Source organism: Paroedura picta, chromosome 5 (assembly GCF_049243985.1).
Source record: "Paroedura picta isolate Pp20150507F chromosome 5, Ppicta_v3.0, whole genome shotgun sequence".
Classification (NCBI taxonomy): domain Eukaryota; kingdom Metazoa; phylum Chordata; class Lepidosauria; order Squamata; family Gekkonidae; genus Paroedura; species Paroedura picta.
The window spans coordinates 77255136-77267554 of NC_135373.1; the positions used below are offsets into that span (position 1 = coordinate 77255136).

Genomic DNA, 12419 nt, shown 5'->3' on the forward strand with positions numbered 1-12419 from the left:
AACTCAAATACTTTGGCCACCTCATGAGAAGGAAGGACTCCCTGGAGAAGAGCCAAATGCTGGGAGCGATTGAGGGCAAAAGAAGAAGGGGACGACAGAGAATGAGGTGGCTGGATGGAGTCACTGAAGCAGTTGGTGCAAACTTAAATGGACTCCGGGGAATGGTAGAGGACAGGAAGGCCTGGAGGATCATTGTCCATGGGGTCGCGATGGGTCGGACACGACTTCACACCTAACAACAACAAATTGTTATTTAAGGAATGAAATAGTTTTATGACTTTAAAAATGTTATGAAAAGTCTATTTATTGTATTTACATATATTACTGTCTTTTTCACTGTAGGTCTTAGATGAGAAGATTATCTTTGTTAAAGTGCATGCACCATGGGAAGTGCTTTGCACATATGCAGAGATTATGCACATCCATCTGCCCCTGCAGCCCAATGACCTGAAAGCCCATGACTTTCCGTTTAGCTGGATGACTAGATACTTCAGTGTGGATGAAAATATCATCAAACCAGAGAAAGAGTTTTTTACAGCTCCATTTGAAAATGAACGTTTGTCAGACTTTTACATTCAGGACAAAAGCACATTCTTCAGTCCAGCAACAAGGAGTCGGATAGTGAGTCTCAATAATATTCACATGAAGTTCCCATTCTAGATCAATGTGTTAATCTCTCTTATTTTGAGCAGAAAAATAATGAAACAGTGTCAAAAATATGTTGATGGATGCAGACACCAGACAGTGAACTATCACTCGTAGCTGGTTCAGGTGTTATTCTTTTATTTGAACAGCTTTTCCTAGTGTTTGCTAAGGAACTGCAAACATAATGTGTGAGCCATGAGCTCATGGATATTGGCTTTGATAGCTTTATCTCTGAGACATATTTTCTAGCATTTAAGAACACAGATGTGATATAGTAGGGTTTTAGATTAGCCCAGGGGGGCATGTCTCAGGTTTTAGCCCCCGCCCGTCTTTGGTTTGCAGAATGACTTTAGGTTAGTCACTGACTAGAATCCTGATTTACTTCACATTGTAGGTATGAGGAAAAATGGAGGAGCTACAATTAAGTAAATTGTAACTACAGTAAAAGAGATGAGCTCACAAGGTTGCACACTTAAGATTTGTCTAGGATCTCTTCACTGAGTGAAAAATATAACATGAATTGAGGTACTTTATGCCACAAAAGTGAAAAGTGTCAGTGTACATCTGATAGTTATCTACCTGATCTGTACAACAGATGAAAGCAATGACAGTGTAATACATGATGTAATGCAGATGGCAGAAAGACAGTGAGAACCCAGTTTCATTCTATACAGCAAAACACAGTCAGTCCATCTGGTCAATAATAGAGTTCATGAGAATGTCAGTCATAGCCATATATATCAGCCTGAGCTTTAGTGTTGTGATTTCATATCCTGAAATCAAAATAATATTTTCTGCAATCTTGCAGAATTTGGAATTTGGCAGTAGGGGGTGATATGGGTTATGGGAGTGATTTTCAAGCAAATGCATGTTATTGCTGCCCATTGGCTTTAGGAAGGCTTTTCAGCCTTTAATATTTACACATTTGTTTAAAATGTATATCCTCCTGTATAGGTCAAAGCTTTCAAGGCATCTTACATAATTTAATTCTTTATGAGGTAAGGAGATGGAAGCAACAGGAGAGCATAGTGCTAAATGTATTTTATGTTCTTTGTAACTGGCTGGTAATATCTGGTTGCTTAGTTCTCACCAAACACTGTACATACATTTTCTATAGATTTAAGTGGATAGCTGTGCTGGTCTGAAGCAACAGAACAAATTTTGGGTCCAGTGACACCTTTAAGACCAACAAAGTTTTATTCAAGGTATGAGCTTTTGTGTGCATGCACACTTCTTCAGATACAATTGTATCATCAAACTTCATTCGTCTTAAAGGTGCTACTGGACTCAAATTTTGTTCATAAATTGTCTAGCTTTCCTCTACAGTCATGAGAATTAGAAGGAATTTTAAAAACATAAAAGTGAAGGATATGTTCACATGTAGTTGTTGGTGTGATTGTTGCACTTATTATGCAGTACTAAATAATTGTTGTGCTATGAGGAAATGTAATGTTATAAGATAAAAATTATTTAACGCTTTTGCTAGATGGTCAGTCTAGGATTGTGTGATGCATATTTCTAACACTTTCAACATCACTTCTCACTCCAGAGTTTACTATGATCTGACTCCTATAGATTTACTTTGTTCTTAACAAGAACTCTGGTAATTTTCAGGTTTACTTTATTCTTTGCCGTGGGGAATATGCAGTAAGAGATAATGTGAAAAAGTTTGGCATCAACAAGCTCCTGGATTCGGGCATCTACAAAGCAGCCTTTCCACTCCATGATGTAAGTCTAATGTCTGAAGACAGTTTTTTTGGAAAAAAAGGTATTACCAATACTTTGATACAGGAGGCCTTTTAAAAGTCCGTTGGAAAATATTAGCTGTTCCTTTAACTGTGCAGCTATGTTGCAACCTACTTTTATGGAGCAATATTATACTTTAGAATAGACAAATGGGCAAAGAATAGACAAATGGGCAAAAAAAAAATCATCCAATATAGAATATCCTTTTTTTTAAACAAGATGTAAAGTGCATTGTGGAAAAGGAAATGACAGAAATGTGGTAAAGGAACCAAATATATGAAACAGGAGTGTATATTTTACACTATTTTGATTGGTGGAGTTTGGAAGTAAGAAAAAAAATTAATTAAAAACTCAGTTTTTGTCTGATGATCTAGCAGTTGTTTAACCAGCTGAATACTAAGAGGCTATTAAACAGTCTCTGCCAGAAACATCCACAGCAGTGAGATCAGCTTTTCTACATATGAAATTTCAAAAATATTTATTTGGTACTTTTTTCCCTACAGAGCTTGAAAAAAGTGAATAAAACAAAACATTTAGGGAAGGCAAAGGTTACTAATTACTTCAGATGTTAGTCTTGACATGAAAATTAATCAGAAAGATTCTGAACATTGAAGACTATTCAAAATGAATAGTCAAAGACTATTTAAGACTATTCAGATCTTCTAAGTGAATGCAGCAAAGAAACAAAAGGATTATTTTTTTCCTTTTAAGTCTGAAACAAAGGATTGAAAATTCAGGCTTTATATTCCCTGTTTTGTAATTTGTTCTGGAGAGCTGTAATTTGGTTCCATTCTCATTTTCAGTTGCTCAGAGATGCAATTTTGCTCCATGCATCTCTCCATGCATGCATCTCTCCATGCATCTCTGAAGCCATTGGCTCCACTGTGCAACCACTGGCAAAGAAGTTGGGAGTGTGCATAGGGAGATACACACACACACACAAAGATACACCATGGCTTTGTATCCCAAGGGCCCTTCCCTCAAGAAACAGTGTATGCGCCAGTAGAATGTGGAGAGGATAAAGTCAACAGGTTTACAGGGGTGTAATTCTGTTTAGGGTCATGCTGTATGTTGTTAGAGAAACAATAGGAGTTGTCTGGCTGAAATATCCTTAGATTCTGTTCCTTAAGTGGTTCGCATCTGGTGAAACAGACTTTCTGAGGGAAGTAAGGTGTCACTGTCCTACAAAGTTTTCAAGGAGTGCTGTAAGGCTACTTTAATTGCTAGGGCTTTTCATGGGATTTGAGGTGGTTTCATAGGGAAGACTAATTGGGTTTAATTGTATTATTTATAGTTTTATTTTTTAAAATTGTAAGTCACTTTCAGCCATATGAGAACGGTTAGGTATAAATAATTTTAATATAATAATCTGAATAAATAAATGAAAAGGGAACATTTTACATTTGTTCCAAAATGAACGCAATGAGGAACAATTTCTCAGTTCCAGAGGAAACCTGATCTGTAACTTCAGGGACACAGTTATAACATCTTTGCTTTTAGTAGCAGGGGTACAGTCTGCCCACAGAGATGATAACTAAAGCAGGTCCTGATTTGACAAATGAAAGTGAGAGGATGGTTGAAACCAAAAGAGCCAGCCTCTATAATCTCTGGGAGAGTATGAAATAAGCACCAATACCTTGAATTGAGCTCAAAGTACTGCAGCAGGCAGCACAGTCTGCAAAGCCAAGCCTACATGTGCTTCTACCTCTTGACATCAAATAATATATGACAGCAGTTAAACATTATAGCAGTAGCCCTGTGCACAGGACCTGTCCGTGCTTTGACTTGTCTCGCATGGAGGGAGAGCTGGGCATGAGCATGCTGATCCCAAGTGCAGCTTCCATATGATTGCTGAGATCTGTACAACTTGGCAATCATACGGAGGTGAGAAGTGCACTCAAGCTCTGCTCTCCTTTCATGTGTGGTCAGGTAACAAAAGGATGGATCGTCTGCACAAGACTCTCTCTCCCCCTCTCCCTTTCTTTGCCATCAAATCACAGCCAATTTATGATAAAATCAGAGTCCAGTAGCACCTTTAAGACCAACAAAGATTTAATCAAGGCGTGAGCTTTCGAGTGCAAGCACCCTTCGTCAGACTATGATCTTCTTACATGACAGGGAATATATAGCAAAAATCAGTTCTGTTACATCTGTGTCACAACCAGATACAGCTAATGATAATCCTTTGTCAAAACAGCCAATCAATCCCCTAGAATTCAGTGTACTTTACAAAGAGAAACCAAAGTGTTGCTGGTAGAGAGATCAAAGGCTATCACCTCTCCATATGTATGGAGCTTGTATGGAGCAAGCAACAAGTGGCATTTTCTAGAACACTGGTTCCCAAACTTATCTGGCTTACCGCCCCCTTTCCAGAAAAAATATTACTCAGCGCCCTGGAAATTAATTTTTTTTATTTTAATAGTTATTCATCGCCCCCAAATGCACCTGTGGCCCATCGCCACCCCCCTGGATCGCTGCAGCACCCACCAGGGGGCGGTAGCGCCCACTTTGGGTATCACTGTTCTAGAAGAATGGGACTCTTCAGTTATCCATAATAGAAATACCTTCTCTTTTGCAGTCCAGATTCAATCACCAGTCACAAGATCCCAGCTGCCCCAATGAGCGGTATCTGCTGTACAGAGAATGGGCCCATCCTCGAAATATTTTCAAACTACAACCCTTACATTTTGTCAGGTAGGTATGTATAGCTATCAGAAGCATTAAGTGCTTCTTTTCCTCCCCTACATGGGTAGCAAATTTAAACAGGGCAAACAAAACTATTTAAAATTTGCAGTAATCAGTGGGTACATTAAATGAATCCATACATATAGCATAAATATATTCAAAATGATCCATAACATTTTTAATTACAAATATTAAACTGCAATAAAATCAACTGGCTTAACAGCAATTGCTAGGATTTCATTCCAGATAAACAGGACTTATGCTGTCTCAGGAGATGGCCAAGCCAGAGCTGTAGAAAAAGATAAGGGAAGACTGTTTCATCCTTGTGGACAGCTCAATGACAGTGTCTCCTTACCTACCATTGTACAAATATGAGCACAAGTGGAACTGCCATTGTAAGCTGGAGGGGCAGAATACCTGATCCTTTCACAGCTGCATGATAAAATGAAGTTAAAGGAAAGAGCCATAGTGGTTAGAACACAAAAATTTAAGTTTGCAATCATGCAACAGAAACAGGATTCCTCCCCCATAGCTGTTCAGGATGGAGGGAAGTACAATTTCTTTGTACTGTCAAAGTATGTGTTTTTATCAACAGGAAATACTATGGTGAAAAAATTGGGATCTACTTTGCTTGGCTGGGTTTCTATACTCAGATGTTGCTCCTGGCAGCAGTGGTTGGACTTGGATGCTTTTTGTATGGGTATTTTACGAAAGACAACTGCACTTGGAGGTAACCTGTACCATCTTATGCTAATGTTATATGAAAGAGATGTGCTAAGATAATAGATGCATGTTCATATACGCACCCTACATTATATACAGTCTCTAAACTGTTCTGTGATTATTTTTAATGAGTATTTTTATTTGTTTTTCTACTGAAATGTAATGGTAAGAGTACTTGGAAGCAATTGCTTAGGAGCTGTGCATATTGCCCAGCATGAAGTTCACATTACTGTGGATAGACCAGCTTTACAGTTGGGACAGTCTTTGATTTATTGGAAGAGCCCGTACTTTGTATGCAGAAGGTCCCAGGTTCATCTCTAGACTTTCCAGCTAAAAGTATCAGGAAGGAGGTGATGTGAAAGACCTGTGCATAAAATCTTAAGGAGCTGTTGCCAGTCAGAGCATACAGTACTGAACTTAACAGATCAAGGGTCTTATTCAGTATAAGACAATCTTATGTATGAAGGTAAAGGTAAAGGTAAAGGTATCCCCTGTGCAAGCACCGAGTCATGTCTGACCCTTGGGGTGACGCCCTCTAGCGTTTTCATGGCAGACTCAATACGGGGTAGTTTGCCAGTGCCTTCCCCAGTCATTCCCGTTTACCCCCCAGCAAGCTGGGTACTCATTTCACCGACCTCGGAAGGATGGAAGGCTGAGTCAACCTTCCTGAGTCAAGCTGCTGGGATTGAACTCCCAGCCTCATGGACAAAGCTTTCAGACAGCTGCCTTACCACTCTGCGCCCTAAGAGGCTCTTATGTATGAAGGTAGTTCTACAGTTTTTTTATAGATATTATTTTGAAAATCTCTAATAGTATTTGGAGGCTAGGAATTGGTAACTGAGGGTGAAACTACATGTCATGAGGTGAACATGTACTTATTTATTCTTGCCTCTGACTTGTCCATTTATTATACTAGAGGGGGAGTATTAATTTTGAAGCAATATATTGCCAGTAGTTCTGATACTGTAAATGTCCTGGGTTTGAAGCAACAGTGCAAATAAAGACAAGGTGCACTTCCTTCTGTGAAAAAAGAGGTACCCACTTACTGTTTTGTTTTATACATGGACAGGGTAGACTCATGTTTTTCCATCCATCATGTCTAGATAGGCTCATAGACATCCTTTTCTGGTCTTAAATCTTGTTGCTTTTTAATCATTTTTCTCTAGTCATACTTTCTGATATTTTTCAGACTTCTGCTCATTCTGTATTCTGGACATACATATGCACACCGGGACATCAGCAACTATGCGTACAACTCCATGCTAAAATCAATGGACAATTCTGCTGTGAAACTGAACAGCAAAATATAAATATTTATTTGATTTATTAATCCAAAGCTCATGAAAACTACTGAAAAGGGAAATTAAATAAACACTAATACAAAAGAAGAAACCATTGTTTTGTTCTATGTTTAATATGTTTAAGGATGCCAGCCCAAGAACAATTGCAATAGATTCCAGTCTGTTGGTTGCATCTAGACTAAATGGGCAATTTCTGTTTATTCTCATCCTAAAGCCATTACTTGGGGCCTCCAGTTCCCCAGGAGCAGTATTTTGTGGAGACCAGTGGACTGCAATGGAAGCATAAGGGCATGAAACTTCCCTTTTGCCACTGGAAAATTTAGTCTGGATCCAGTTCCATGGATCTGAGGCCAAACAAGCATTTAGAACTCTCCTCCAGGTGGGAAAGAACACTTAGGGATGCTTGTGATTTGGAGAAAAACAGCAAGTGAAGGAGTGTTTAATCATCTCCTCGCCAATTGACAGAAAAAGGCCATCAAGCCATAAATAAACAAGTACATGTTCACTCATGCCAGTGCATCTGTCTTGGCTTTGAAGTGTCAGTGAACTGGAATTAAAGAGAAGATGATTACAGTGGTGGTTTACAAGATCAGTGAATTTAGCAGCTTGTTCATTGAGTTACACAATTTATTTGATGAATTCATTCTGTTTTTAGCCAAGAGGTATGTGACCCTAACATAGGAGGCAACATTATTATGTGCCCACAATGTGATCAAGAATGTACATACTGGAACCTCACCATCACCTGTGAATCATCCAAGGTAAAAACCTTAATGCCTATAGAAGAGGGAAATAATTCTTATCTTTGAGCATCAGGGAATTAAGTCCTATGTTTTAGATTACAGTGGGGGGTAGCCCTGACCTGGGTAGCCTAATTCAACGAATCTCATCAAATCTTGGGAGCTAAGCAGGGCTTGACCCAGGTCAGTATTTAAATGGAACACCACCAAGGAAGTAGAGAGATATGACATGTAGGCAGGCGATGGCAAACCACCTCTACATGTCTCTTGTCTTGAAAAACCATATGAGGTCACCATAAATCAGCTGTGACTTGACAGCAGAAAAAAGAGCCCACTGTAGCAAAAAGAAATCTTTGGTCCTTAAAGACTAACAGATTTATTATTACATAAGATTTTGGAGGTTAGAGCTATTTCATCAGATAGTGAGGTATAGCTCATAAAAGCTTATGCTACAATAAATCTGATGGTTTTGAAGGCCTTTAAAAATAATTCAAAGGTTTAATACTGCTATAAGTTTGTAGTCTGAGTAATATGAATGGATCTTTCACTATGGTTTCACTAGAGCAATACTTGAGTAGGTTTATCTCATATAACACTAGATATTGCACTGTTGTACTATACAGTCATTTGCAAGTGGATTAGTTTATTCACACAATCGCAAATGAATGCTATTGTGCAAAGGTCCAGTAATGGGTCAGGGATCCCAATAATGAGGGGAAGAAGCAAGAGACAGTGGTGGAAGGAGGTGGGACAAGATAAGGGATCTGAGATACAGACACACTTGGACCCCTTCCAACCTCCATCCCCTCCCTCTGGACACTAGGGTAGAGCCAAAAGTGAATAATCCGCCTCTAACATTGATGCTGTACGATGCCAGGTCAATTAATAACAAAGCCGATACAGTTCTCTAGACTCTTAATTCTGAGAGATTTTAACATCCATGCGAGCTACCACCCTATAGAAATGGGCTGGACCTAGTATCAGCCATGGTGTTGTTAGGGCTCTTGCAATTTGTTGTTGGCCCTACCAATCAAGCAGTCCACACCCTGGACCTCATTTTCAGCATGGGACTGAACGTGGATATGGTCTCAGCTAATGCCATGCCATGGTCAGACCACTATGCCCAGAAGGCCTACCTAAGGCTGCCACCTCCTCCTCAGTTGGGTGTTGAACAGAGTTTATCTCACCTGTGGAGACTTATAGATCTGATTGGATTCCAGAATACTCTGCAGAACCCAATGCCTCCCAGCAATTCTCTCAGTGGACTGGTCAGCAATTAGTATGACAGACTATTGATGAGATAGCTCCCCAACATCCTCATGATCTCCATCTGCTAGCGCCCTATCTGGCCCCGGAGCACCTAGCCACAGTAATCCACACAATGGTCACCTCTTGATCTCCATCTCAAGCAGGACCCTTGGTACACCAAACAGCTCCACAAGAAGAAAAGGGAACTGAGATGTCTAGAGCAAGTTTGGAGGAAGACTTGCAACAAAGTCTTGAGAACATCTTATAGAATACATTTGAGAGCCTATGAGATAGTGGTAAAGTTGATAAAAGACAACTTTTACTCCACTCCCATCATGTTTGCTAACTCAGTTACTGAAGATAGTTAAGACTCTCACCACCCTGGAGGAAGGGCACCAGTTGTGAGGCATTTGTGAGTCATTTTGCAGACCAAATCTTGACACTCTGCCATGACCTCCCTCCAACCTTAGACACTTAGAGGCCCTTGGCCATCTTTGGAGAGAACACTGAGTAGCTTCAGACAACTCATACTGACTAGACAGAATGCTAACAACGGCAAAGCCAACCACATGCCCTCTATACCAGTGGTCCCCAACCTTTTTATCACTGGGGACTGGTCAACACTTGACAATTTTACTGAGGCTGGGGGGGGGGTAGTCTTTTGCCAAGGGACATCATTGCCGCCTGAGCCCCTGCTCCACTTGCTTTCCAGCCAGCACCCCTGACTTCCTGCTGCCTGCTGGGGGGCGCTGCCAGCAGCAGCTGCGCAGTGCCACACTGAGGGGGAGCCCCAGCCATTGCGGCTGCTGGAGAGCACCAAAGGCAGAGTGGCAGGGCAGCCCCTGAGCAGTAGCCGGGGAGGATGAGGAGTCGCAGCCCGGTACCAACTGCTCCATGGACTGGTACCAGACTGGGGGTTGGGGACCACTGCTCTAGACCCATGCCCATTATGGCTGCTAAAGACAGCCAATATAAGAATAGTGGCCCCCCTCCAGGAGATAATCAACCTCTCCCTCTCAACAGGAGAATTCCCAAAAGGACTAAAAGAGGCAGTGGTTCGTCTGTTGCTCAAAAAACCATCTTTGGACCCAGAAGAACCCAACAACTATTGTCCCGTCTCACACTTAGCATTTCTGGGAGAGATGTTTGAAAGAGCTGTTGTAGACGAATTGTCAGCATTCCTGGAAGAAGTTTCAATCTTAGAACCATTTCAGTCAGTTTTATAGCCTGGCCGTGGGGTAAAAACAGTGCTAGTTGTCCTAACGGACAATCTCCATCGCCAGTTGGCCTGGACAGGTTGGTGCTGCTTGTGCTACTAGGCCTCTCTGCAGCATTTGACACAGTCGACCATCAGCTTCTAGCTTACCGCCTTGCCGATGCTGGGATATGGGGGACAGCCCTTCAATGGCTGATCTTTTTTCTCCAGGATCACATCAGAGGGTAGCAATAGGAGAGAGATCATCAAGCTGCTACTAGCTTGCTTGTGGAGTCTCTCAGGGAGCAGTTCTCTCTCCAATCCTATTCAACATTTTCATTTGCAGTCTTGCCCAACGAGTGCAGAGGTTCAGACTGGGATGTCACCAATAAGCTGATGACACCCATCTCTTCCTCCTGATGGATGGCTGTCCTGATTCTCCCCCAGAAATATTAACCAGCTGCCTGCAAGCAGTGATGAGGTGGCTCAAGCAGAGTAGCCTGAAGTTCAACCCTTCAAAGACGTCCTACGGCTAGGCAAGAAGGGTCCAAGTGAGGAAGTCTGTCTACTTAGACTGGACGGAGTGCAGCTATCACTGGCTCACTCCACCAGGAACCTGAGTGCAGTCTTCAATGCCTCCCTGTCAATGGAGGCTCAGGTCATGAGAGTACCATGGCTGGCATTCTGCCACCTTCGCCAAGCCAAACTGCTAGCGCCCTATCTGGCCCCGGAGCACCTAGCCACAGTAATCCACACAATGGTCACCTCTAGACTAGACTTCTGCAACTTGCTCTGTGCAGGCCTGCCCTTAATCTTGATCCAGAAACTATAGCTGGTCCAGAATGCAGTGGCCAGGATCCTCAGAGCAACACCATGGGCATCCCACATTCGGCACATGCTTCAACAATTGTGAAGATCTGGGTTCCCATGCTTTGCTTATATATTTGTAAATAAATACATACATTTCACAAAGATACCACCAGTGTCACCCAAAGGAAACTAAACATTGCTCCGCAGCTTCTGTTTGAGCAGGAAAGTAGTGGGTATATAATCTGTGAAAATCCACATTTAGAAATCAAAAGAAACCTTCAGTACAGAAAATGATGTTCCTAGAGATCTGAAGGCCCATAAGAAATTTTGGGGGTATAGGCAGAGAGATGGTCTCTCGGGTATACTGGGCCCAGACCACATATGGCCTTGAAGGTAAGTACCAAAACCTTAAGGCTGATCTGGAATTTGATTGGCAGCCAGCTAAGTTGTTGAAGTATAGGCCAGATGTGGGATCTCCATGGTATATTGGTGAGAATCCAATATGCTGCTCACCTTGTGTTCTTTCTTCTACTTTTGAATATCTGGATTCCTATGCTCATATGTTAAGAATGCAACAGCTGGCTGATCTCACATCAATTTTACACTGTCCCAATCTGCCACCATCACATAAGAAACATTTGAATCTTTCCTGAAGCGGTTCATATATTTACTTGTGTTTTTTTGTTTTGTTTTAATATATGTGATTAATATTCCTAATCCTGAAATACTTTCTTGCTTCTTGTGATAGTCAGTAGGCTTAAAAATGGTTGTTATGCCTCCTTTAATTCTATGTACATATGACTTGGTTATTTTCTATTATGAGGGAGCTTACTGGTACATTTTTCTGAATTATAAAACTGGAAATCTAAAGCAGTTTTTTGCACCATAAAACTCAAAACCCATTCAGGTCTTCTCATACAGCAGAAGGTTGTACACAGCCACCTGATGACACCTTTTGGACTTCTAGCTAACAGATGGTCAGTATCATTTGCTGATCAGCTGCATTTGAAGGAAACGGGAAAAGTAAATCCATGTTAAACACTATCTGAACTTTTAGTCAGTGCTGTAAGCTGATGTTACTAACCACCAATTTGACACTGCATTTGTGCCAAAACCTGAAGTGCTGTATATGGATTTAACAATAGATTTTTGAAGTTATTGTTGTTGATTTTAATGTTTGACAGATATAGAGGATTAAACTGCTTTGAGTGTATGACAGAAAAATGGAATATCAATATTTTTAATTAATAAATTAATGATCCACTGGAACCATTTGTGTCGCATAAGGGAAAATTTCTTTAAACCCAGTATAAACTTGCAACACAC

At 41.0% G+C, this 12419-nt stretch overlaps 2 protein-coding genes across 10 annotated transcripts in view; one reads left to right on the forward strand and one right to left on the reverse strand.

The window, feature by feature from the left end:
* Nucleotides 1-12419, reverse strand: part of DBX2 (developing brain homeobox 2) — a 204768-nt gene that overhangs the window by 90626 nt on the left and 101723 nt on the right. The gene's annotated exons all lie outside the window — the stretch shown is intronic.
* Nucleotides 1-12419, forward strand: part of ANO6 (anoctamin 6) — a 91360-nt gene that overhangs the window by 35746 nt on the left and 43195 nt on the right. For all 5 annotated transcript variants that reach the window (XM_077338633.1, XM_077338634.1, XM_077338636.1 and 2 more), the window contains 5 exons: nucleotides 343-621; nucleotides 2260-2373; nucleotides 4970-5085; nucleotides 5672-5806; nucleotides 7756-7861. In XM_077338633.1, the coding sequence (XP_077194748.1) occupies nucleotides 343-621; nucleotides 2260-2373; nucleotides 4970-5085; nucleotides 5672-5806; nucleotides 7756-7861 (750 nt within the window). The remainder of the gene's footprint in view (nucleotides 1-342; nucleotides 622-2259; nucleotides 2374-4969; nucleotides 5086-5671; nucleotides 5807-7755; nucleotides 7862-12419) is intronic.